Genomic DNA, 27,651 nt, shown 5'->3' with positions numbered 1-27,651 from the left:
AGAGGAAACAGAGTGAAGGAGAGAGGCACAGATACAGAAACACAAATATCTACAGAGGGAGAGAAAGATACGGAGAGGAGGGAGAGGCAGGCAGCGTGGTGGAAGAAGTATTGTGTGATGCTTAGCAGAAAACGTAAAATAACATTATAGAGACAAGAGCACAAGGGAAGCACAACAAACAGCGGAGCACAACAATAGATGCCGGGAGCATCCATGTTTGGAAAGAAGAGGTACAGTAGCAGAGCGCAGGCCACAAGAGGAGGAAATTAAGATAGAACTTACAGTATAATTAAAAACACAAGGTTTTTCTTATGTATCCCTTGTTCCTCCTACGTCCAGTGATGAAGGAAATTAAGATACAAATATTTCTGTGTGGAATTAAACAAATTGCGTCTGCAAGCATAAATATCAATGGCCCGTGCGAGACATGGAAATTCGGGGGTGCTTTTTTAGCTGCGAGTGAATGGAAAGTGAAAGTCAGCTCAATGGGGGAGTAATAAGGTACATTAACCCAATGTTTGCAGTGTTAAGGAGGCTCTATTATAAGCCGCCCACCCCCCTCCCCATCTCTGTGCTTAAAGCTGAGTGTGAAACCGTCAGCAGGAGATCAACACAGCTAAAAGCACTGGGGACAGAAATCTATTAACTCAGAGATCCCGGCACCACACACCCTGGACTCTCCAGCGGCTCAGAATGGCTGACACACTAACCATGTAAACACACATGCAGGCAATTTCAACCCAGAACAATTACAAATGGTCAAATTGTGCACATTTTTCACTCCAAATCTGCACGTCTGCCAAAAATGAACATAATTGTGTTCGATAAAGCGGCCAATATGTGTTTTTTAGCAACTATATCTGCAAACAATTTTGACAGGATTGTGGCACAGCTTATGTCTGCGAGTAATGGAAATAAAAAATAAGACATATATGCAATACAGACAAGTACAACACTGATGTAGCATCTGTGGCATTACCATCAGATTATTGGCACCATAGAGTGCTGCAGGAATGAGAGATAAAACCCAAAAAATCTGTCAGCATTTTTGAATTTCTGGTTCCCTCATCCCAAAGTTAATGGTTTTTTGAATGGGTCAGATGCCAGTAATAAAGTCTAAAGTTAAAAGAAGGTCAAGACTTTTTCACGTTTTATCCTATGACAAAAGATACATCAGTAAACATCTCATATTTTAAGCTTTTACATGTCTTAAAAATGGTCGCTTGCTAGCAAGTGTCTAAATAAGGCTGCAGAGGTTGTCGGGGATGTTAAATGTCATCATGGCGAACACGAAAACAGATCTACTCATCAGTCCGCCTTTACAGCCTCGTCGTGTCTATAATCGCACTCTTGAGAACTATTACTAACTTTGTAAAAAGGCTTTTGTAGAAGAGGTAGGAGCTGAATCAAACCACAAGTTGGAAGTTTAGTGGTGGTTACGTCATGCGACCATGGTGTAGTTCGTTTATAACCTAACATTAGCTTTTTATCTCTGGTGATTATATTTAGGCTTCGAGAAGTGGTGTTCCTTTGTGAAGATTATCTTGCTGTACAAGGTGTGTCAGTATCATAAACTGTTTGTCACAAAGCATGTTTCCTGCAACCATCCTAAAGCCAATGGAAAAATCACATCGCCTTTTGTCGAGGGAACCAGGCTAACCTCCTGGTGAGCCCATGAAAATATGTCATTCGTGCAGCACTCTATTCACTCTCCTCCAAACATAAACTCTTATGACTTTAAATGGAACAATTTTCAGAATGGTCTCCAATACATATTAGGAAACGTGAAATTTGACATTGAAAGGAAAAATTACTGAGTTTGTATTTTGCAAAATAATTTCCCCATTCACTTTTTTCACACGATTAGTGTGAACAGTGGGTGGCCTTCAGCGTACATCTTTAGGGTCAGCATTTAACCATGTTGGGTGCTCCTTGATTCACAAGACAGAGATGAGTGACAACACCCCAATCGGGAATAAATCATATAATAAAATGACACTATATAGTATCACAATAAACAATATCACAATAAATAATTCTCTAGTTCTCCTTTATTTACAGCACTGTTCTTCACACATCCTGCTTCACAGGGGAGCATGAGGCGCTTTCACACACACCTCCTCACATATATATTCTAGTTCTTTAAGTTTAAATCCAGCTCTTCTCCGGAAAAAGAAAAATGTGTACATAATATTCTCTATGTAATTAATTTCTGAGTGCCATAAACTTCAGTGTAAACTGAGGACCCAGCCCCATTCACAGTACTAGTGACTCACTTCCACAGCAGTGATAAAGAAATAGACAGAAAAATACAGTTAGATGTAGATTAATTTATATATAGCTATCAAAGCCCACAATTAGCTATAGGGAGCTAAGCAGCAAACACAAAAGATCCACACAGCAGCAACTATTCTAGTAGTACATTTAAACCCTGTATGTGTAGTAAATATGTTTTCTGCTGGAGTTGGCTCACCCCCTGCATGATCCTTAAAAGATGGATGGATGGATGGATGGATGGATGGATGGATGGATGGATGGATGGATGGTTCTCTCCCATCAGACCTCAGACAGCCATAGCCCCCTTTCTGGTGGGCTCATTTTTTTTCTTGTAGTTCAGCCAAAAGAATTACAAAACTCATTCAATCCCTTTTGTTCTATTGCTTTGAGCGGAGAAAAATGTGCCCTATTCACTTCTATTCACTCACATAAAAGAGGAGGATTTAGAGAGAAGCAAGTGTTGAATGGAGATATACTGGTACAGCCTGGTATAGCCTTCAGGGAAGGGAAATATAATATGATTTAGTCAAAATATTTTAAATTCCATTTAAATTTAAAACAACTATGGCCTAAAATTTACTACACGGCTTAACATGTTATATATAATATAATAATGTCACAATATTTATTATGTTGAAATGTGCAAATTAGCTTTAAAGTATTTTCTCTTCTGTAGCCCATGCTCACATCTGCAAGACATATTCCATCTCATTTTTTCCACACAGTAATGAACATTAAATAATTAATGTGCTGACTTTGCTCTGTGAAAAATCACACACCTGAACCTCTGCCAATCCATTAATGACAACAGTTAGTCATTTATAAAAAAAAAACACTGTGTTAGTTATTGGCTGAAAAAGAAAGTAAACACAAAATGATTGATCAATAACTGGTTATCACTCCTCTTTGCATAGGTGTTGTTTTTGAGGAGGAGAAAAAGATATAGTGCCACATTACCCCCACCTCCACCCACATTTCCTTAGTGAAACAGGCCTATGTGCATCATTATCTTCTCTCTGTGGGATCCTCTATAACTCCAGGGTCCAAGGTTTAAAACCCAGTAAGACCGTGCACTACAGGCACTGCCCACACACAGGAACTCTCTGACAAAAGCAGTCAGTGTGAAAAAGAATACTCAGGCATCCCTGTGGTGTAAGGCTGATGCTGTGTAATCGCAACGTCGCCAGTTTAATTCCAGCTAGGAATCTTTACTGCATGTTATCTCCCCCCGTCTCTCCATGTTTTATTTTTATGTCCGTCTCTAGTGCCAACTACTGATTAAATGCACATTTTTTTTTAAAAGTACTTTACTATGTATTATTATTGATGGACATGGAGGTAAATGTGCCCTCTCAGTAAGTTCTGATGTCATCTGAGTGTATTTTTCTCACTGGCCCAGAGTATTTTCCTCTATCTCTGAGTTGGGCTGCTCAGTGAATAGACCCTCTTCACAGTCTGTTTACACCTGGCATTAACATGCATCTTGGGTGATCCGAACACAAGTGGACAGCCGAGACACATCTGCGTTTACGCGTGTGTCTATCATGTGTCTCCAACGTGTCCAGCTGACCACTTGTGTTCAGATTTCGTTACTGCCTGTGTCACTTCCACTAGAAGGTCAATGGGCCCTGTGGACAGTTATTACATCAGTCTGTCACCAGACAACTGCCGGACTTGTTTCGCACAGGCTGGCTAAAAAAACAAAAATGTTACAAGAACTAATATACATGCACAGGCTGTTCCAACATCTGAAACTGCCAGGACAACGCCATTTGCGAGTTGCAAAAGAGCGCAGGACCAGACAATAAAGGAGGAATTTTACCCCTAAGAGCAATACGGGGTAGACATTGATCTCAGCAGTGGTGGGAAACAACAGCATACACAGATGACCAGTGGCTTGCACATTTTTGCATGTGGCATTACACTTTCGATATCCCCTGAAGAAAACTTCAACCTCTTTCAGACAGAGAGCAAGCACATTTACACCACATCATGGAGCCGAAGAGGAGGGTTGCCGTTGCCATTTGGTAAACTGCAGGAGATCCTGGACAGCTTTGAAGAAAGATGAGGTTGCTATCAGTGCTGTGGATCACTGGATGGATCCCATATGCCCATTACTCCTCCACACAATAATGCAAAGGACTATTACAACTGTAAAGGGAGCTACTCAGTTATACTGCAAGCTGGAGTGGATCATTTCTTTCGGTCGGAAACATAAGCCTGGTACCCACACAGCCCAAATTCCCCCTGCCGACTTGTCGATACAGAACAAGCACAAGTGTTAAATAATAATATTATTGATGGCTCCATTCCAATATGTGTTGTGGTAAGCTATGTCAGTGAGTAAGCAAACACAATACCAGAGCTCTGAAAGTGACTCACCTAAATGAAATGCAGTCATCATTAATTAAATTGATTCCACCTGTGCTTTTCCTACTGTGACAGGTCAAAATGTCTGCTGTGAAAAAGGTCTACTGTGTTTAAACCCTGATTGTTGTTTTAGGGAGATTGAATAATGCAGCATTTGCATTTGAAAAAAAAGGACAAGCATCCCTTTATTTGCTTCTGTCACTGAGATTGTGTACATAAAGCTTGTGAGCTGTTACATGCTGAAGCAATACATGCATACCAGACATCATGTGAACGTGAACTGACAGAAGAGAGCAAAATCAAAAATACATCCATGACGGGAACGTTAGTCATTTTCAAAATGACTCATCGAAGTGCTGCTAGCCAAAACGAAAATGTCATGTCTGCAGTGAAAAACGGACCTTGGTCCTTCCATTGTGTGGAAACTTTTCAGGTTTTAGTAACCTCAGTGATAGCAAAAGATACTGTATGAAAGCTACAAAAGCTCAAGCACAAACCTCCAGCCACAGTGGTATGAACAAATAATGATGCATCAATTTGAGGTTGATAAAAAAACAACTGTACTCGACTTGGAATATTGCGATGGATGGTAGTCATTGCAAATTTCAATATGGTCAGCCTGTGTGTCTTAAATTGTGTCCTTTTTAAAATGCACTGTATGTTTGGTGTACAGCCCATGTGAATATACTTCGTGTTGAGTGTGAAAGTTATTTTTGAAAATGCTTATTCCACTTATTTCAAAGCATTGGAATTAATAAGTAAATCTTTATTTAATTCTACTGGCACACACCACACACAAATCCTATGTTCGTTTGTGATAACACATTTATGTAAGATTCCATACGGCTGCTGATCTATAATGTAGCATAAAAACAATGGATAACCTGTTCTTTTTCCCACACTGTATAGGAAACAATGTATGAAATATTCTATTTTTTTTTTTCAGCGGTGTCTCCTCAATAATCCAGAATCATGGAGAACTAAAGTACCTGATCAGTTAGTGTCAAGGTTGTTGTTGTTGTTGGTGAGTACAGGTTGAAAGGGAGTTTTGAGAGCCAGAATTTTAAAGAAGCAATAACTGAGTCATGGGGATTGATCAGAAATCCTACCAACCCCCTTCAGATAGTTGAAGGGTATTTTGTGCTATGAGGCAGGAGAAATCTTCTATTCTGCACCTTTGAGATAAAAATTTCATACCATCTCCTCAAAATCTGTTTACGTTTCTGATGTACAATCTTCACATACTTTATTTAAACATAAGTAAGGGTGAGATTACTTTCAAGTCAATAGCTGTCAATAGAGCCAGTTCCAATTTCCATCCCACAAAAATGTTTGGCTTGCTTTTAAAAGAAATGTGAGTCATGCTGCCGTGGATCTTTTTAGTCATGTTGTTATATTCATCACACGGCTACGTTTGTTGCTGTGGTTGATTACCTGTTGACAAAACTCAAATAGTATTCTTGTTCTTCTCAGAATTTCAGGAAATATTCATGAAAGATTTAAAACCTGATCATTTACAGCCTGACGTTTTAGAGTGTGTGACCTCAAACACATACACATTCTTACTCTGGCAAAGACGAAACATTTTCTTTTCCTCCTTCCTCATGTTCTTTGTAGACAAGGGACAATTTATTGATCCTGGACTTTGACTGTAGATAATCAATATGAGATTGAAAAAAAGACCTTATTCTGCCCAAAAGCCTACAACAGGAGTGAGATGCACTGAACTGCCTCCATGGAAAGCATACTTCAGACCTTCATGTTAGCTACCAAACAAAGCTCTGTTGATGAGACTCACAGTATAAGCACTCTCTGCTTTGCTTTCACACAAGTCATCACAGTAACTGTGACACACAGACATCAAGGTACAAAACACTAAGCTGTATGATTGGTCACTTAACTCTCTCAACATTTGTTTTTCTTTATACTTATGTTGGACCTCATCCTACATTTGCCTTGGCCACAGTATGTTGCAGCAAAGAGAAATTATTAGTCACACATTAGACAGCCTCTTTCATTTTGCTGGCTCAAAGTTGTAATTTTTACTTATTTAAGAGCAAAAAACAGTTTCAAATCATATCAAATTTTATGTTCAACTGAGTCACACTTCTGAGCACATTTACTTAACAGTACTTGACATTGGCCACCACATTACAAAATTCCATATATATAGTTATTGTGTCCTCCTAAAATGCCAATTTCTGTAAAAGAAAAAAAGAAAAAGAAAAAGAAAATCCATTTGTGGTAATGTGGAAATGTCAAGAGTCCTGATCGATGGAGCATATACTGAGTTTTTTTCTAACTAGTCAGAATATGTGGATGAATATAGATGGAAGGACAAAGCTTTGTCCTGCCAGCAATGGAGGCTACAAAGGTCTTTCCAAACTTGATTGCTGATAAATCCAGTTTACTCAAGTAATAAAAAAAATAATACTCTATGATTATTGTTACACTAATGAAAAGTATTTTCAAGACCATCTAACTAAATTTAACTATTCTAATTTGTAGGTTCGTGGGAAAAGATGTAGGATATGGAACTTGAGAGTTGTAAATACAGTTCCTACTATTATTGCTTGGTTTAGCTTGTGGTCGATGAAGTACTAACACGGTCTTATTTAAACAAACTCATATTTAGTTAGCAAAATACCCACCGGTATGTCCAAGACCGACCTCAGTTTTGTTTGGTTTATGACACTGTAAAAAGCAAGCAAATTCAATAGGCCAGAATGCTATAAGATAACAGCTCTTTAAACTACAATGACTCATTTGTTGTTTTTTACACCTATTAAACAATATAGAGCTTTTGAAAAATAAATTGCTTGACTTTTGTCAGAGCTGGGCTAACTGTTTACCTCTAGGTAGTGTAGTATACCTTGGCTTACATTTTCCACAGCCTATGTGCCTTTGATATCAACATTCTCATCTGCCTCTATGTAGGCAGCATTGCATACTGATTTTCCCCAAATGTTGCAGTGTTTATTTAACTTTTTCAAGTAGGACAATACAACTGTTACCAAACCATCACTAATAAACAATAAGGCCTACACTTTTCCATCAAGAAAACCCACACAGCAAAGGAGTACCACCAATACATGACAAACAGTCTTAAAAGGCCCCTTGCCATTTGAGAAAATGCTAAATACACCATCAAAGCCAACAGGACGCAGTGCTGCCAACAGATCGATATTAGTCCTACAGCATAATGAGGGTAGTAACAGGTTGACTGCTGAATGCAAGATAATTAGGATTTCAGTTTTGTCTTAAAAGAAGATTAAGTGTTGCTGTTTGCATTTCTTAAGGCAACTGGCGTCAAAGTTTTGAGGCCCTTATTGAAAATGCTTAATCACCTGCTGACTCTTTTCTAGAATCTCTAACAGCCTAAACAACACACACCTCATTTGTTGTGTCAGAACAAGATCTTAAGGCCTAAACATTGATTGAATGGCAACTGAAAAAGCTAAAATGTGCATACGGCAACAGTAGCTCTCTTCTCAGTTCTATAAATGTCTGTGTTCACTAGAAGCTTTGGATGGGGTGTTGAAGATAAACAATTGAAGCTTTCTGGGTGGAAATTTTAAAATGAAATTAAAGTGAGTCCAGGTGATTGACAGTGTGTGGGATTCCTTGCTTCTTCTCAAATCAAACTGGGGAAGAAATAACACAGGTACACACAGGTATTAGGTTACATTTGCATAAGCACTACATTAGTAGTCAAGTATTGTATCTTCACAACTACCTGTGATATCATACATAATTAGATCTGACTGTGAAGTATCCTTTCTATTCTCTAATTTATGTTGAAACAATGTTGCTGCTATCCAAACAGACACTTACTGTAGAAATAATATGCACTCGAGCATATGTACAGTGCAGCAGTCTATGATGAACTCACCCATCCTTCCACCCACCAACCCACTACACTACAAATGACATGGATGTGCAGTGGCACATATGCACGCCCTGTCGCACAGTTCACAGCAGAGACTATTCATTTGGAAAGGTGGCAAGGAGAGTTAATCTAAATGACAATGCAAGGTGGAATATTCCAGTGCAATTTTTTGGTAAGAGAATATAAAAGAATCCTGGTGCATTTGAGCACATACAATATTCTCTCTAATCATCAGTATCAATTCTTTAAAAATCATTCAACTTGTATGGTACTCCTAGAACTTTCTTATAGTATACTGTATATACAGCTTTAGATAATGAGTATGCAATAGGTATGTTTTTAGACCCATCGAAAACTTTTGATATTAATCATGCTATTTTGCTCTCAAAAATGTATAGATATGGCTTTCATGGTCATGTTTGTAAGTGTCTCAGTAATTATGTTCCTAATAGAAAACCATATGTTTTTACAGTCATGAGTCAAAAAGAAAAAATGCAATATGCTGTACCTCAAGGATTCATATGATGACCTAGGATTATTTCTTATTTATATAAATGATCTTGCGTTGTGTCTAATATCACATTTACATTGCTCTTCGCAGATGACACCAATCTTTTTGTCTCAAATAGGCATTTAACGAATCTCATTAGAGAACTAAATCATCTTCTCAATTCCTTATATGGTTTCAAACAAATACGTTTTCAAATGTTGTAAATGTTAAAAAGTCTAATTTCATGTTATTTGCTGGAAATAAGAAATATGACAATGAGCAAATCACACTTCATATTTATAACAATGAAATCAATCAAATCAAAGTTTCATGAACATGTTTTTTAGATATTCTGATTGATGATAAACTCTCTTGGAGAGAACAAGTTGGTTTTGTCTGCACTAAGGTCAACATGTAATATTGAATGGGCAATACCTTTGCAACTTATCTGTACACACTTTACTAGATTAGCAATTTGTTTCAAAACTGTTGTACCAAGTGCACTTCTCTTTTGACATTGCAGTTCTTGACTATTTTTGACATCAACATTCCTTAAATCTGTATATTTAGTATTTAAAAGAGATACAAGACTACAGATTTCTTTTGTATAAAACATCCTTAGATCAATCGATACAATCAATTTTCCATAAAATATCGAGGAGTTGCATGTACATTTATATTTCCTTCATATGTTTTGTGTTTTTGTGTTTGAAATAAAAAAGAAACAAACAAGATGATCTAAGGTATACAGACATAAAGTGTTGTTTGGCCTCTCTCAGTCCTGCCTTACACCTCACTCTGGGTTTTTATTTTCAGCTTGGAGCAGTGAACATGTGGCATGTATATTTTGTGTGTGTGTATTTGTTTGCTTGGTTGTGTCAAAGTATTGAAGCTTCATTGAATTGCGTTGTGTTTGTGCATTCATGTGTGTTAATGGGCTTTTATGTGTGTGAAACTGTGTGTGTATGTATGGATGTGATGTCAGCGTGATGTGCTCTCTAAGTGTGTGGTGTTTGTGTACTGATGTGTAACAGTAGCTGTGTACATGTGTGAACAGAAAGTAGATGAGTGAGATGCTCCCATGCACCCCTCGGCTCACGGTTGCCTGGGGTTAAGTGGAAAGGGTAAGAAGTTGCAAGAAACCCAATACAGCTCCAGAACAAAAAAAATCTATATTCCTGAAGGAATGGTGAGCAGGGCTGGGTTTGATGTTCATGAAGGTTGAGAAGAGAAGAGAAGAGAAGAGAAGAGAAGAGAAGAGAAGAGAAGAGGAGAGGAAAGAAGAGAAGAGAAGAGAAAAGAAGAGAAGAGAAGAGAAGAGAAGAGAAGAGAAGAGAAGAGAAGAGAAGAGGAGAGGAGAGGAGAGAAGAGAAGAGAAGAGAAGAGAAGAGAAGAGAAGAGAAGAGAAGAGAAGAGAAGAGAAGAGAAGAGAAGAGAAGAAAAGAGGAAATAGCAGTTGATATGTTGTAGCCAGAGAGGTGCACTGTTTATACCAGAGGCTTTCATTTGGTCATTAGTCTCTATCAGCACCCGTCTGTTAGTGTTAGTGTGTGTCAGAGAGCTATCTTTCTCTCTCTCCCTGGTTTGATGATGGAGAGGTAATTTCAGCTTTATGATGGCATGACTCTAATGATGAGGATGGGAGCGCTGAGAGCATGTGAGGGCAGGAAACAGTGAAAAATACTTTGTGTGTTTCTATGTGTGCACATACAAGGGCACACATCTGTGCTTTTCCTCTGTGTGTATATGCATGCGTATGAACGTGCGCGTCCGTGTGGACACAAGCCGGATAAGGTCCAACTCCTACTGCTGTCCCCATCATTGAATGGGCTGTTAATGGAGAGTAATGAGGGAGTACTATCATGGCAGATGTGCCCTCTCTGCAACTCTGTTTTACTCTGAGACGGTAAAACTGACCCAAGCGAGACATCAGCAGGCAAGCAGCCGCTTCCTGTTCTGATTAAGCTCTGTATGTATTGCGGGAATCTGAATGGCTTGTTCGCTAAGTTTGCCTCACACTGTTGTACACCAGGAAGTAAGAGTAAGTATCATTTCGACATAGCACCTAGAGTCACATTAAATGACAAAGGCCCTGGCAGTGTCAGCCAGGCCCAAAATCTGTTAGAGGGCCATCTTCTTCACTGGAGTGTGAAATTATTTTAGCTCTCTGCTCATTATAGGATTTTAAAATGCATTATAGTTAGGGCTTTTATGGTGTGCCGCGGCATTAATTCAATTTGCCCCATTCACGCTTTCTTATTATCACGCTCAGTTCAAGCTACAGGGGGAGGAAGCTGCTGAGCAGTGCTCCCCGGCCTTATCTCTAAAGGATATAAACTACACTACCCAGCTCAATCAGAGCCAGCACGGACGGCTCCATCCATTCATCCACTTTTCCTCTGTCTCCCCCTCTCCTTTTCTCCAGATGCTGCTTCCTGTGGTGACCTCCATCTCTCTTTCCATCCTCCATCCCTCTCTCCATTTCCTTCTGAGTTGGTGATTGATGGGGGTTGTCCTCAGAGCCCTTTCAATATCTTTCCATAGAAACGAGTATATAGGCAAACAAACATAAACACACACAGTGTATGCACGGTGGGAGATGCCAACACACACAAAACACGTACGCACTGAAAGACCAGGGCCAGGCAGAAGCAACAGAGGGAGCCGCGCAGGTTTAATGGGAAAACAAGCCACAGTGTATGGGTGAGACAGCAATAATCTATCACTGAAACCAGAACCTGGGTCTGTGTTTGTTTAGCACTCCAGAGAGGGAGGCATTCTGGGAACACCCTATCACTGTCTGTTATTGTGCAAAGGTACTATAATGAATTGAACATTGCAAATGTATTCCTTTGGAAGTACGGCAGATTGGTATGGAGCAGCAGTGTGAGTGTGGACTCAAGCTCTGACAGTGTCCCTCCAATGTGAATGCTGCATGAACATGATTTGTCCATTGTTTGCATCGCACATACACACACATGTACACAAAACATGCTACACACTACCACTAGTCACATGCATTAAACTGTAACTCAGCATGTGCTGTCTGGCTTATTGGTAATGGGGGAAGAGGAAGAGAGGATGAGGATAAAGTCCTCATTTAGATATCTAATCCAGTGAGCAGTCTGTCCTGTGTGGCCCATCATCTCCTGTCATTAGCAGCAGGCCAGCAAGATTAAACAAGATCAATGTTTATCACCCACTGTGTGCGAGAGAAACCAAGTGTTAAACTCCCCCACCTCATCACGATTTACCACAGCATCTGCTATCAGATGCAAAGTTAACAACAGAAATCTATGATCATATCTAACATACATGTTAAAGAGCGATCTTAATCAAATTTAATGCCCCAAATCTGTGATAATGTTCACATGTTCGACAGTGGATGAACAGGATCTCATATTAATATTTTTAAAAAACTAATGCTCCATCAGTAGGATTTGGTGTAAATATATGATCTCACACTCAATCCAAATATTAAGACAAGCTGAGTGACTCATTTGTAACTTTGAGCGTACAATTATTCATGGGGCTAACCCAACATTTCGGGACAGATCCTCAATTTAGTGTTTGACAGTCACAGAAATTTCTCAGTGAGAGATATCCATCAAAACCAAGTTAACGCACATTCACACAATTAATTATTGAAATTACTCAATTAAACAGCAGCTGTGGTGTCGGGGCAGAAAGGGCAGCAGTAATTATGAGTCGATAACTTGAAAAATGAAAAATGAAATGCAAAGGCTGTGGACAGAGTCTAAACAGCAGAAAGGCAGATAATGCTGCATAGGATACACAAAGTAAAAGCTGTAAATTCTCACTTTCTATTTAATTTTTTCTTTTATCTCCTTTGTTTAATTTTGAGTAAAGCGGGTTATGAGAGCAGCAGCAAACTCTGTGCACTCAGTTCCAGGTCTTGATCCTTAATGTGTGGCAGTGGCGCATGTCTTTGTGTTTCCGCAGCAAGGCTGGCACTATTAACTACACAGCAGCATCTCTATCCCATCCTTCTCAGCACATCATAAGACTGTAGAGACCATATGGTCTGATTAGACCACAGAATTAAGCCCTACGCTATCGAGGCAGAGAGAGAGAGAGAGACATTCACTAGTTCCGCTGAGAGCAGACACACATTGGTAGCTGGAACACTGTTAGAAAAAAAAAAAGAAAAAAAACCTCATACACACACAACCCCCATGCACATGCACAAGCACATGAGCCAAGTTTGGAACAGGCATAGCAGAAATGTTCAAATGCAGATGGGAAGAACACAACAAAAGCATACAATAAACAGTCCAAGCCAGTTCACAAAACAAGCAGGAACAAAAGTGTTTTTTTGTATATCATCCTTTGTGGTGGTCAGAGCCTCTGTCTGCATATCTCTCTATATTATCTCCCGCTCTCTTTCACACACATTCCAACACACTCAATCTCGCACCTTGAAATATCCATATCAGCCCATGTAGTCCCATGCTCTCTGCTAGATGCTCTCTGCTAGATGCTCATCAGCCCTGAGAGACACTACATTTTCTCTGCATCAAAGACACCTGCTACTGTAATCAGCCGTCCTCTGGCTATGACGGAGTTGTGGACTATTTCTCTGTTTCCTGGGATTGATTAAATAGCTGAACCATGAGATGGACATCATCTTCAAACACGTTTTCAAATCTGAGTGGCAATTCCTTTGCCTTCTGCATAGTCTTTTTGATCACCAGTCAGACTAAAATTTAGCAAAAGTATTTTTCTTCTTCTTCTCTTTTTGCTTGGCAGTCATTTTCATCTTTTCAACAAAAGCCACACACTCTGCTGTGCAAATTGGTGTCGCACAATTTCTGCAATTTGTGCGCTTTACTCCAAAGCAAAGTTCATGGCATGTCAAAACATCTCACTAGGCAACTTGGCCAGCCATGTGATCTTTTTTCCTACATTAAAAATCTCCTTGTTCACACTTCACCCACCAAAGCTTCCAAAGTTGTCTGTGTCCTGTGTGTTTATCAGTGCCTCCTTTGGCCACAGAGAGCAGAGCTGCAACCATTGTTATGCTCAGTTAATTGGACCTTTGGGTACAAAAGGTTGAGAAATTCGAGACCAAATAGATAAATAAGCACAAGCACTGAATTCCCACGACATATTCCGGCGCTAGCTCCAATTTTCCCTTGCTCATTCTAGCCTATAGGCGGGCTTGTCTGAGAGGCTGATTCATTAGAGTGCTTCAGGACAGTTCTATCAGCCCTTCGACTCAATCACACAACCTACCTCTCTGCGAGTTTGTAAACTATCAGCAACAGTCTGTCACTGCCTATTCGGCGACATATAAATTGTTGTTTAAAGTGATGTTTTGTGACTGGGGGCAAAACAGCTCCTGGTTAATCAATAGCACAAAATCAATTCAGCTCTCTCTGGGGAAATGCCACTGAGAGGCTATCCAGCATGCAAAGGTGGAGCCAAAACAAAAGTTTTGGATGGACGGGGGAAAATGGCAAGTGCGGAGAGGACCAGGCAGTTAATGTGTTCACTATAGATCTTTCTAAATTAAGGCAATTGCAACAAACACCACAGCAGAAAATGTTATTATGTCAACAAAGCCCTCATACTCACACCTTTGTCTCCCACTAAGCTGATGTCAGCGCATCACAGATTAGATTTAATAAAACAAAACCTTCTCCGTTGGTGATAAGCGCCTTGTACAATGTGCAAGTCGTGCTCATTTATCACACAGGTAGACACCAGGCTGCATGGAGGCATTCTGGGAATCTGTGCCGTTGGAGGTCAGCAAGACATTTACCTGACAGCGCCTGCCTCCATGCAATGTCTAGAGTTGACAATGCCTGTGGTAATGGGCATCAATAATGCAGACCCTTTGCCAGATAAAAATTCTCTGTCGCCATGACTATCCTCACAGCACTGCGTCGTATGCAGCACTCATATCCGCCTATACACCTCACACGCGAAACTTGCATAATTTACAGTATGTGGGTTAAGTCTTGAGGTTTCTGTCGTAATGAGATATTACATTGCTTGTGTAAACAGAATGACACATACTGTACCTAATCATTCCACAACTTTGGCTCTAATAATTACTGTATGTTTTCTGCTAATTTAAGTCAACTTATTCTGCTTTGACATCAGCACACACACAAAAACACACACAAATATCTTCTCTTCCTCCCTCTTCTTGCTGTAGTGGTATTAGTGATGCAAGAATCTGAATTTGATGCAGGTGTCAGGGTTGACACAGACCTTATTAAGCAAATCAGATATTAGTCATACAAGACCGATTCATAATAAATGCAGATTCTGTCATTGTCATTATGTGATGGGGTGTTTCTATTTAGTGTTTCTATTAGTTAAAATTATTACACGCACAATATGTAATATTATATATTTCTGCCACTAGGGGTCTCTCAATCAAAACAATAGCAAAAGACGAAGCTTGGTGATATTCTGAAATATAATGGGATATTGGTATTATAGTTGCTGTCTTTACCACAACTGCCGACAGTGCAGTCAGCTTCTCCCAGTTACGATTCTGTCAGTGTCAATTTTTCAGGAAATTTTTTACCAGGAGCCGAATTATTCACACAGGTCTCCTCTCCAAAACAAACAGACCAGGTGATCGAAAAACCCATGAAAAAAAAAACAACTGAATAAAGTAGTTTCACATTAAAAATCATCCTGAAGTGGGCTGCGAGCTGAGCTGCTGCAAACATTTGCTGAGCTTGTTTCTCTGACAACTTCTGATCCAGAAGTTCAGGAGGTTTTTAAAGGGAGCCGAATTATCAGAGGATAATTCTGACCGCTTCTAGCAGACAGGCCATTGACACATCAAAAGAACCATTACCTTGATTTCTCTAGGTTTGTAAATTGTTGGAAGCAGTTGGGATAACGTAAGTACACAACTGAACAAATTATATTCGACATTTTAATGCAGTTCCATATTATACCTTTAAGTCAAGTCAGTTTCTAGTGCCTAATAATGACGTGTTGTTTTGAAGGAAAGCTACGAAGAGCATATTGTGTCTTTTACTTTGAAAGACTTATTGGAGAACACCTGGCCTCATGTTACCTTATATGAAAATGATCCCCGTTAGTTTCAGTTAGGTAACAACAGAGCACTGGTATCGGATCAATACTCAGGATCGGCAGGTAACCGAATAAGGTATCAGAATCAGAAGAAAGAGAAGAGTCAGATAGGTACATCCCTATCTGCTACTATATAACACACACAATATCTTTTGCTTTCTCCCTTCATACCACAGGCGAGGTCATACTTCTCATCTTCCCACTATTTGTCCCCCAACAGTCTTCCAACAATACTAGCGCACACTGCCCTTTTCACAGTTGTACAGTACTATATTTTTTTCCCACCCCTCTGTGCCCTGTAACCATCCACTCTGCACTGCAGGCTGGAGTACATACACACCTCATTCCCTTCCCACCACCCCAATAGTTTCTCACTTCTGCCCTCTAACCATCTGACAATTATGTTTCACCAAGCTGACCTCTCATCAGCAGTATACAACTCCCTGCCTCTGATCTGGATGCCTTTCACTTGTCTTGAGTAAAGCTTATAGGCACGCAGGAAAAAGCAATCTCACAAACTGGCACACTTTTACACACTCCTTCCATCTTTTTCTGCCCCCATCCTTCCCTGTGTTTCTCATTCCTCCTCCGGGTTCTTACCTTTGCCATAACCTTCTTGATCTTGACCATGCCCCCAGCAACACAGCTTGTTCTGACCTTTCTGTGCCCCTGATAGCACAGTCTTGTAACCACTTTGAAAATCTCTTCTGCATGTACAAGAGATCCACTTTCCTTCATCTCCTTGCTCTTGTTATCTGTGCTTAAAACCATCTCTAAAAAAAAAACTGTGCTCTCCCCTTCCCTCCTACATGGCATCAGATACATGCTAGGACTGTAGACAAGAGAGGACTGCAGGGATGTTGCATAGACACATCCATTTGATATCTGGGAGACCACAGAGCAGAAATCAAATGCTGCAGGCATGTTACAGCTTCGCAGCATGTCGTCACATGCAACAAATCTGAGAATCTCTGCTGCAGGGAATCGGGATACTGAAAGGACAATCATAACATTTAACACATGCACAGAGTGATACACAAACAAATTTACACAATTAGACGTGTGCATGGAAAATCAAAAAAACTCATGCATATGCACATGAAATCACACACATCCTCACAATCACATAAAAAACATTATCACCGCGGGCGTATTTTTTTACTACATTGAATAAATGCAGACAGCTTTTTGTGAAATTGTTTTCTACTTAAACAAACATCCCCCACAGTCACAAATTACAAACAAAAATGAGATCGGGTCTCTTCTCAATTCATTTCACATCACAAGGGGAATATGCAAATATTGGGAAGGGGTGGAGCGGTGGGGGGGTGGGAGTGGGGGGTGGGGGGTAGGGGGGTAGGAAAGGGGAAATTGGATTAAAGACAGCATGAGGCCAGATGCTGACTATGAGACAGACAGGAAGGGGGAAGAGGACAGAGAGAGAGCGGGAGAAGGTTCCCCCCGACAAAACAGGTTGAGAAGAGGTGATTACCACAAGCTGAATGCCACCCTGCCCACATATACCAAAAGGAAAGGGGGAAACCACTCCAATATCCCCCACTCCAACTCACAAAGGACTGCACCACTTGTTCAATACTCCTCCTAACCCGTCAAATACCATTAACAGATTCCTACTCAAGTGCAAAGAAAAGGATTCTTTGGGAGGGACAACCAAAAGCAGAAATTCCCCACCAATACAAATCTAAACTGACGTCCTCTGTGGACCAGCAAAAATCCTTTACAGGAAGAGCTGTAGAGGTCCCTCACTCCCTCTCCTCAAAACAACACCACATAACTGTGAGTCATGAGTCATGGCCTACTTCCATTGCTTTTTACCTTTTTTTTTTTTCTTGTACTGCTGGTTTGATACACAGAGGCTATGTCAGAAAAATATCACTTCATTGTTTTCTCTGGGGATTGTTGGTGTTCTGAATAGAGTTTAGAAGGTAAATATTTCTCCAGCATTAGCAGGGGATCTAGTCAAGGATAAAGAAGGAATGCTTTCATGGCGCCCTGAGCAAGAACAGACTCCTTAGACAAACAAGGTGATACTACTGTGTACTAAATCTGATGCATCAGAGTGGGAGGAACAGTGTCAAAGCTTGTCAGGGGTCCTGAAATCCTCTTTATGTACATTCACTAAAGTCCTAATTAGATCCCAAAACCCCCCAAAAACCTCTTATTATGATCTCTGAAAAAGTACAGCTATCTAAAAATAATGCTCCATACTGTAAATATTCTCAGATAAAGAGTTACACAACCTAATTTCCCTATCAAGTTAAAGAAAGTTTTGACTAAAGTATAATTAAACGAAAAGAAATTAAGTGAAATGTTTGTTTTGCTTTTGCAAAAGAGAAAGTAATTCCTAACTTTGGGGGTGAAATTAAAAAGTAAGTGGTGAAATGAATCACAGTGCCATGAAAGTAATATGCGATATAATATTACCTCAGTAATGAGCAAGAGTAAAGAATACGTGCATACTGGTTAAACAATGAAACTGTTTCCATTGAGCAGTCAGATGTGAGAATATGTTGCATGATTACATTAACTGATCAATTTCTGCTGAAAATGCCAATCACACCGCTGACTAATTATTTCAGATGTGGTTATCAGCAGGGGCTGATATGAGAGCTATGGTAAATTATTTTAATTATATTCATAACTACGAGGAGCAAACACATTGCGGTCCATGTAGGCCTGTCTCTTTATTGCATGGAGGACAAACTGCGCAATTCCTGAGTCAAATCTGTGCATAATACTGTGGCACTCCACTCCCTGCCCTAATAGTAAAACATTTCGATGGCACATACTTGGCTAATTATAGCATTATTATTCAACATTTATTCCAAACAAAAATCTTTTATCGTTGTTTTTGATCAATACAACAGACAACAAAGACAGCTCAGTGTTCAAACATGTCACGTCTAAGAGCCATGGGGGGACAGAGGATGAGTTTTTAGTAAGCACATTTTCTTTCAGGTAAGTATGTCAATGAGGATAGACCCCATACTGAGAGTAATCCAGGACTGCTGTTCCATCTCCCCCTTATCTGCAGTGTGCCAGAATAATTTATCTAAGATATCTAAGTGTCAAACTAGACTTTTTAATCACCATTTGAACAGCACAAATAACAGCTCTAATCATAACACTGTACCCACAGCAAACATATTAACATAAGAAAGCCTTGCACCAGTGTGATTAGCATTTCATGCACACATTAACCAGTTAATGAACACATTCACCACACATTTAGTAAATCTGCATTAACCAGTAACCACATGGACTTTTTTCCCCCTTCACGGGGGACATGAACATGTGTGTTCTTGGAATTATACTGGCGAACAAACAGTATGTAGTTATGCAGAAAACCAATCACTAATGTACACATTTACATGTAGGCTATAGGAGATGCCTGTATGGTGATAATGCTAATAGTCGTAGTAGTAGTAGTTGCATCAGAGGCTAGACTTTCATCTGTTTTGGTACCTTAGTGTTAGAATGAAATGACAGGCTCAGAGTGCACAAGGTGTGGATAAAATGAAAGGAAACTCGACAGCTGAATGGAATCCCGACAATGATGCTGCAATAAGAACTACCTGCACTATTACAAAGGTACAGGTGGTACTATACCTTTGTCACTGCCTTGTTTTTTTCAACTGTTGCACTGGTTTTTGAGGCCTTGCCTTGTCATGCTGTTGCATGCTATCATTTGGTCCACCCATATATGTGAATAATATAGTAAATATTTTTAAGGTTATCACTAAATGCTGCTGACTAGACTATTCTTTGAACTGCTGCCAGACTGTTGCCTGACAGTGCTTTCTGTTTGACATTCAGCAGGTGACTGTCAGCACCACGGACAGCTCTGTGCTACAGCGAGTTCACCATGGTGAAATAAGCGGAGACGATGCAACACATGGGGCCTTATTAAAACTGTTGTTCTTGTACCTGGGGTCAATTTTCATATGACCACGCAGTCTCACACTTGCATACAAACAAACACCCACAAGGGCAGATGCACACCTACAAAGCAGCTCACTCATCCTGTCTCTTTCTCTCGTGTATCTGTGAGCTCGCTCCTTTATCTGTGAGACAGACCACAAATTTATTGCAACACCCAAGCAAACCCACATGCAACGGTAGGAAGCAAATTCACATGGGAGATTAGCATAAATCTCTAAAAATTCTTTTAAAAAAAAAAGGATTGGGAATGAGACAAGCAGAAGAAAGGCCTGTCCTCCCAGACTTCCGTCAGGATTCTGTCTGGAAAGCTGTAGTCACAGGATAAAGGACATGCCATGCCTTTGATCAGGAGAGGAGAGTTTTGCAGGTGAGAGAGGTAAAATGGAGGAAGGTATCTGAATATCTGTCAGGCTAGAGCGGCTTATTTCTGTTACGCATCTGTGGGAAAAAGAAAAAAAAAAAAAAAGCCGTCAGAATTCTGACTATTTTTGCTCTCTCTGAAAAACCTCCAGACACTCCTTTACAAGAATGTGTCCCAATCAGGCATGCAATTACAATCTAGAACATGCTGTGCAATGTAACAGCAGTACGCAATTCAAATGAAAACAGTGCACACTGTTTCCTGCACACCGTGCAGCTCAATTACAAAGCAAATCATTTGGATTCCTTGCTTTTGTTTTTGTTTTTTCCCCTCTTGTTTTTAAGCTTGAATTCGAACTTTTGGAGGAGCGAAACAGAACTTTAACAACTGACAGGATTCACCTTTCCTCCCAGATTTTCAGAGGATGCCTGAATGTGGCAGTGCTACTTCAAATCCCTGGGACTAGAGAGTGAATAAGAGGAGGATTAGAGGGGTAATGCCAAACGATGAGAGAGACCGGGTCGCTGTGGATTGCCACTCTGCAAGGATTAGCTCTGAAAACAACTTCACAGTCACAAACTATGTCAATCAAGGACATAATTCAACCACTTCACAAAGACCCTTAAACATAAACTCATGTGCTCCCTGCTTCAAACGAGCGTCTAATGTTCGATCACAATTCAAACATCTCATGCATATCATAATAAATTTACCAAATATCAGTGTACATGAAAAATCTCCACACTGAAGGTGTCATGATTGGGAGGATATTTCAGGTATGTGGATGGCTTGATGATAATGAGGCACACCTGTGGAGTAAGCCTATGGTGCAGATACACTGACATCACTGTATGGATGTGATGGACATGTCAGGCCTGTTGGGGGGCTCCACTGATGAAGGGTGAGGTGTCCAGATGGCGGCACAATTTACCATGTGCACATAATGCGCAGCCTTCCTTTTAAATAGGGCATGATCACCACAATGCAAATAATTCCCGGGGAAAGCAGGGGAGTGCATTACCCAACTTAAGTGCGGATTAATGGAGGAATATTCTACACACCTCGTTTATCCTGAATCTTAACAGTGAGCTCCACGAAGGGCTCTGTCTCCCTATCCAGCCTCCTGGTTATCGTGATATCTCCACTGTCGCGCCCCACGGTGACCGGAGAGGTCTCTGACTCCGGGTAGATCAACTCATAGGCGGCTGACTGAAACCTGGTGGGACTCAGGCTCGTTATGACCGAGCCAATACTGGCATCTTCAGACACGTTGAGGGAAATCACGGTGCCAGGGTCAAGTAATGCCCTCGGCGACCGCCCTGCCCTTCCTGAGCGCGCTAATTCAGCAGAACGCGTCGCCCATCTCTGTGGAGCAATAGTAACCACTACAGCTTTACTGGTCAGAGGGGGCCAGCCGTGGTCTCTGGCAAAAACGCAGAATTTGACTTTCGAGGGGAGCCCCAGGATGGAGTCAACCAGCAAAACTTCGCCTGTTTTCGGGACAACATAGAAACTGCCATTTTTGGGGACAGAAATGAATGTCAACTCTGCGTTCTTGCCGCTGTCTGCGTCCACAGCCTCCAGCCTGTACACCACACTACGGAGAGCAGTGGTGTCGTCTAAAGTTATGTGAAGGGTGTCTGCACTGCGAAAAGTCGGTTCGTGGTCGTTGGTGTCCAAAACATCCACTTTTACCGACGCAACCTCGGAGACGACAGATTCCGATACGCAGGTCTGGCAGCACAGACCCACGCTCAGCAGGTATTCTGAGCGAGCCTCTCTGTCTAAAACCCGGGAAGTTTTTAATAATATGTTTCCTCGTTTGTGGTGGGCGAAGGCGCGGAAATCTTCGCTGCCGTTCCCATACAGTTTGAAGTGCATTCCGGAGACTGGACACCATTTTTGCGCGTTGATGCGCCTCACCGGAATGCTTAGTCCGTTCACTTTAGAAGCCGTTGGCGAGTTTTCAAAAACATGCCCGTGAAAGAAAGGCAGTCGCGCCTGTGTTTGATATCCAGCAGCCGCCGTCAGAAAGCAGCTTAACAAAACACCCCAAATCATGTTGGTGGCCAAGTTATGTACCTCCAAGCGACTCAAGGTGGTTGGTAGAAAATCATTAAAAAGGAAAAGAGAAACACTTGAGAAACATTTCCCTCATAGTTATCCACGATATGATCCTTCCTGGAGACCCCTCTGAACTTCAGGCTTTTTCATCCTGGGAGATCCGTCTCGTGGCTCCAGGTAACACGGCTGTGTGAGCGCAGTCAACAGCGCTGCAGGCAGTCGGCTGTGTTCGTACCCAGCGTTCAGCACCAGAGCACCGGACAGCGCCAAGCGCGGGGGCGTGGCGGCGCACAGGGACGGAAACTCCTCGGTGAACCCCACCCTGTGTGATGGTCAGGAGGGTGCCCGCCTCAAACCTCTCTACACTGGCTGAGCCTGTGCACACGCAGCTAGAGCTCTCCCAGCTGCATGACACAGTCTGCTACAAATCCGCTCTGAGCGTAAAGAAGTGTTGATAGAGAGAAAACCGCTCATCCTACTGGTCCAGAGAAGGTCGAGTGAACACATATGCTCCTTTTCCAAGTGACGCTCTGTCTGGAAACCAACCAATAAAGTCTCTCTGAAAGTAATGGCTCAAATGAAGCAGCTAGAGCTGCCTTGCTCAAGAACACTTTTGCAGCCGTTGTTGTTGAAAGAGGACTTACTCATGCACTGCACTCACCTTCTCCCTGTGTAGCTATCTTAGGAACTGAACTCACCACCCTCTGGTCTTCTCTAAACTTCAGGTCACACTTGCTATAATGCACTGCATTTCTTCAATCACATGTTCACACAACCATGATTCATTTGTAGCTTGAAGAAAAAACTGTAAAATCCATCAATATAAATGCAAATGCTGGGATCTGGGCCGCTAAACTGTGTAAACATGATGGTTTAAGACAGCCTACACTGAGTAGCTCCGTGTGTCTTTGCAGTCAGTGTTATATGCACACCAGAGTTCAAATTAACATTGTCACCCTGACTGCTCTTCCTCTCCCTTCCCACTCTGCTAGCGTGCCAAATACCCAGAGCACTCTAAACCTAATCTGTAGGTGGCTACTGCTAATTCCCACAGACTGCACACTTCCAATTCCCCTCACTCCTCTTTACGTGACAAGTCAGAAGACTAAATATTACATGGACTTGAGGGCTCTGAACTGTCAAAAAGATAAGGAAATAATGGCCTAGAGAGCACGGCTGTGTGCTCTATTGAGTTTCTCTCCCATGTCATGTCAACCTTTACTTTAGATGTGCATGGATCAATATTCATAAGCATTGGGGATGCAATGTTATGCATTGTATGTAATACAGTGCCATGCAATGTTCCTCTGCTCATACACACTGTGGACTACATTTTTATTCAGTTTGAAAATTCATCAAAGCTCACGTTGAAAGATCCTTATCAATTTGAAACCACTATCCATCACTGCAATTTTAGACGAAACCCCTCTCTGCAGTAAACTGTTCTTTTCAGGCAATAACTGGTAACTGGCTGTGAGTCCCCAGACAATTTTGAATCTCAGCCTGCAGCTGGAGGACAAAACTCATACTGGTTGATCAGTGCATTCTTTTTACGTGGCACAAGCTGTGGGCTGTGTCACTAGGACACATGAGCCACCCCACACTCACTGGTGTTTTTACAATATCTGACCTTAGGAGGGAGAAGCATTTCAAAAATATGTGCACAAAAATAGCCTCAGACCAAAATATGACAGGAGTCTGTTGATGGGAAATGACCTCATGTAGCATCACTGGTACTGTCATTAAGGTGAAATTGTGAAATCTAAAATAGACACTGTCTGAACTGTCTGAGAGGGCCCCCGTGCTCTGTTCTGCTCTGTAACTTCGCTTTGAACTTCCTAAGTGCTTCATGAATGCAAATCAAATCCTGTCTTTTATCATGTTGTCTCACATGGTGAAATTCACTGTGACTGCCAGCATGGGAGATAGCTGTAGCAAAGGCTAATTCAATCACGGGGCCAGGCCAGAGTGTGAGGGATAGTTTACTTGAGGGTTGCAGCAGTTATCTACAGAGATGAAACGCCAACACACACCACAACAAAAAACAACAAAGCTGTAATGAATTAAAAAAAACGGTCTCATCATCCCTCTTCTCCAACAGATAACTGAGAGCTGCAGGGCATTTAAGGAAAAAAAAAATCACACTGAAGAAAGCAGCCAACGAACATTAGAAAGCTTCATGCTTACTTAATGAATAATTGACCGAATCCATTCCCTTCACTCAGACAGAGGCAGAGGCAGACGTGGCTTCTGAAGGTTGTAGGTTGTAGCCTTGTAGCATTTAAAACATTCTACCTTTGCTTCTGTGCTCCTCGGAGACAAGGGATGATGGGATTTGGGGGCGGGGGTGACGGCTCCTTAATGTAACTTGTATGTTCTGTAAGTTGTTGATTGTCATCTTATTTTTCCTGGAAAAACAAGGTCGAAAAGAACAGGAAATGATGGAAGGTAAAGTTAAGAGGACTTGGCACTAACATCAGTTAATAGGCAGTTTATGTCACAGAGTAAGTACAGTGTTTAAAAATGTCTTAAAAATAGACTGTTCAGCAGAAGTCAATGAAATAATTGGCTGAGACAGGCAGGTTTATTAAAGAATGACAGGACAATTAAAATGGATGACTAAGCATCCAGCTCTCTGGTTGCTATTCATCTGTGAACATTTATGGAAACCCTACCCCACATGCTCTCCTGGAAGAGCTGCAAAGAGCCATTTCTGGAAACACCATGACACCCGACAGGAGCAGCAGCTCTGTAGAAGTGTTCACTGTTGTGTTCCTGAGTATATGGGTCCCTCAGGACATTTTCCCTCATCACAACCTGAAGGCAAAAAGCAGTTAGAGGAGCTGGATAAATATAAAGACATTTCCCTCGTGTATTAGGTACGGCTAATTAGATTTGATCTATGATTCCCTTAAGGCTCCTACCACCTACTGTAGTATTTAAGCTATGGTGTAGAAACCATAGCTGTTTATTAATATAGGTATTCATTATTAAGCAAAGTGTGCAACCTGGCTCAGAATTTACCTTTCCCCAATAATTATGCAGTGGAGCTGCCATCAGGTTTTTGAAAATGTCAGTTGCACAAAAAAGACCAACAAAACCAAACCATCTCATTACTGTGTCTCTCTTTAGCCTTTGTACTTTGAACGCCTTGTCTCCTAAAGGCTGACGTTTTGTTCACTGAAAGACTCATTGAGTATGATAAAATGAGAACAGCAAACACTTTGAAGGAAAAAAGCCAAAAATAATTTCATGATTAATGCATGGCCTGTTGTTTCAATAGAAACAAAATGTGCAACTTCAGGGCCACATCTTGTCTGAGGAAAGCTTTTATTATATCAACATTGTGATTAAAGGGAGCCTGAGGTTGCCTCAGTGATTAGCACACAAGAAATGATCATTGATTTAAACAGTGTCTCGTTGTAGCCCCGAACATAGACGACTTTCTATTAGCACATTAAAAGATTTCTCACATCATCAAAAGACACAGGAGATAGTCATTGAAAAATAAAAGAAAATGAAAATTAGCACAGCTCGGTGTCCCTCTCGCTCTGCGAAACCAAGAGGTGAGATTTTCGAGAGAAGCCGTGATAATGTTCTCTTTGAAACACAGTTGAGAGAGAAAGAACATTGCCTTGGATGTACAATGAAACTCCACAGTTCTTTTTCTCAGTTAATTATCCCAGCAAGCCCCTGCCATTAGGCAGGTTTCCATTACTCGACCAGTTCAAGGCTACGAACTAAAAGTGTAAATTCAATAATGTGCTATTTATGATTCTGAGAGGATTATGAGGGAACCATTTAGAGAGAACATAAAAAATACTAAAGGCTTCCAGATCCAAGCCGACTAATCATTTCTTCAGTCATGGTGGTCCTGAAACATCTCTTATATGATTTACACATGGGACCAAACGCAAAGACACTGCCAGTGCTCATTATCCATGGTCAAACCACTGGATCCAGCTGCAGAATCTTCATTATCTTTTCCTATTCAAACCTTATGAGCCTCCATTTTCCTTTGCAAATCAGTGAGAATTGTCAGTGATGACTCAGTGTCAGAGAGATTAAAATAGATCCCTTATATTCCTCTCTATCTCAAAAACACACTCAACCTTGCTTCATTCTTCCACTTCTTCTAATTCTATGAAACATATTGTTCATGGTACACTGTTAAGTGCCCTTTTAACAAGAGTAGCTCTGGACTTCATGCTCATATATCATATTGTGCCCTCCAACAGAGGTTCCTTATCATCGCAAAACGCAGTGTGGTTCATCCTCGCTGCCGTTCAGGAGGGAAACTGCTTTATAGTCAGTTTAGGAGTTGTTTTCCAGCAGGGCCTATCATTAAAAGAATAATGACGGGGTTTTATAAATTTCATATAGCCACCACAGAATTGGCCAAAATGAATTTGTGCCGTTTAATGAATTGTACATGTAAGCTATGGCCTATATTTCGCTGCTTATGTGAGCTATAGTTTTGTCATTCGACATCATTCAAGTGAGAGACATGCAGTTTTGGCCATTTTTGTTTCTTTGTAAACATAGTAAATGTGAGTTTGCTAGCAAAGCTTGTTAATGTTACCGTTGTTTCGCGGGTATACAAGTTCTTCCTGGGCGCTGTGTAACGTCCTTACCTGGTTACCTTATTCATCCCACCTCTTATCCATCTTCAGAGCCTGCCAAATATCTTTACTGAAGCAGTAATGTCGATGGATATCCTCCATTACTGTTCCTTTTGGCGCCAGTCAGCTCAGCCACAGTGAAGGGTCTTTGGCGCCGCCATCTGTTTTCTTAGAGGACTGCAGGCTTGTGAATAGTATGACTGTGGGCAATGTTATAGAGAACTAAAGCAGAAAATTACTGAAGAAAATAGGGATAGTCAAAAGTTTAAAAATTGACTTTAACATAAAAAACTACAGCCCACAGACCGCTGGAAAATTAAGATTACTGCATTGGACATATCATAAAATACTGATAGCCCACTGTAACTGCAGTATAAAATCTCCAGTAGAGAGATCCAGAGGAAATATCTAAAGTGGAGAAAGTAATAAGAAGTAAAACTTCAAAAAAGTCTGGGGGTAAGAGTTGAAGCCCATTTAAGATATAAATATACAGTGATTAATACATGTTGGTAGTGATAACTAAATAAATATT

The 27,651-nt window shown here is 40.9% G+C and overlaps 1 protein-coding gene and 1 long non-coding RNA gene across 2 annotated transcripts in view; both read right to left on the bottom strand.

The window, feature by feature from the left end:
- The window catches only part of LOC130176932 (neural-cadherin-like), an 81,179-nt gene extending 58,185 nt beyond the window's left edge, over positions 1-22,994 (bottom strand). Inside the window, 1 exon segment of the mRNA XM_056388370.1 lies at positions 21,495-22,994. Within this exon segment, the coding sequence (XP_056244345.1) occupies positions 21,495-22,494 (1,000 nt within the window). The 5' untranslated portion in view covers positions 22,495-22,994.
- A 1,480-nt stretch (positions 22,995-24,474) lies between these two features.
- LOC130176654 (uncharacterized) lies at positions 24,475-27,418 on the bottom strand. The gene is made up of 3 exons (XR_008828901.1): positions 27,132-27,418; positions 25,173-25,314; positions 24,475-24,905 (listed from the first exon to the last, which is right to left on the bottom strand). It is a non-coding gene; the product is annotated as an uncharacterized LOC130176654 (long non-coding RNA).
- Between the last annotated feature and the right edge of the window lie 233 nt (positions 27,419-27,651).

The sequence above is a fragment of the Seriola aureovittata genome, chromosome 10, assembly GCF_021018895.1.
Source record: "Seriola aureovittata isolate HTS-2021-v1 ecotype China chromosome 10, ASM2101889v1, whole genome shotgun sequence".
Taxonomy (NCBI): domain Eukaryota; kingdom Metazoa; phylum Chordata; class Actinopteri; order Carangiformes; family Carangidae; genus Seriola; species Seriola aureovittata.
This window is presented reverse-complemented; position numbering and strand designations above follow the sequence as displayed.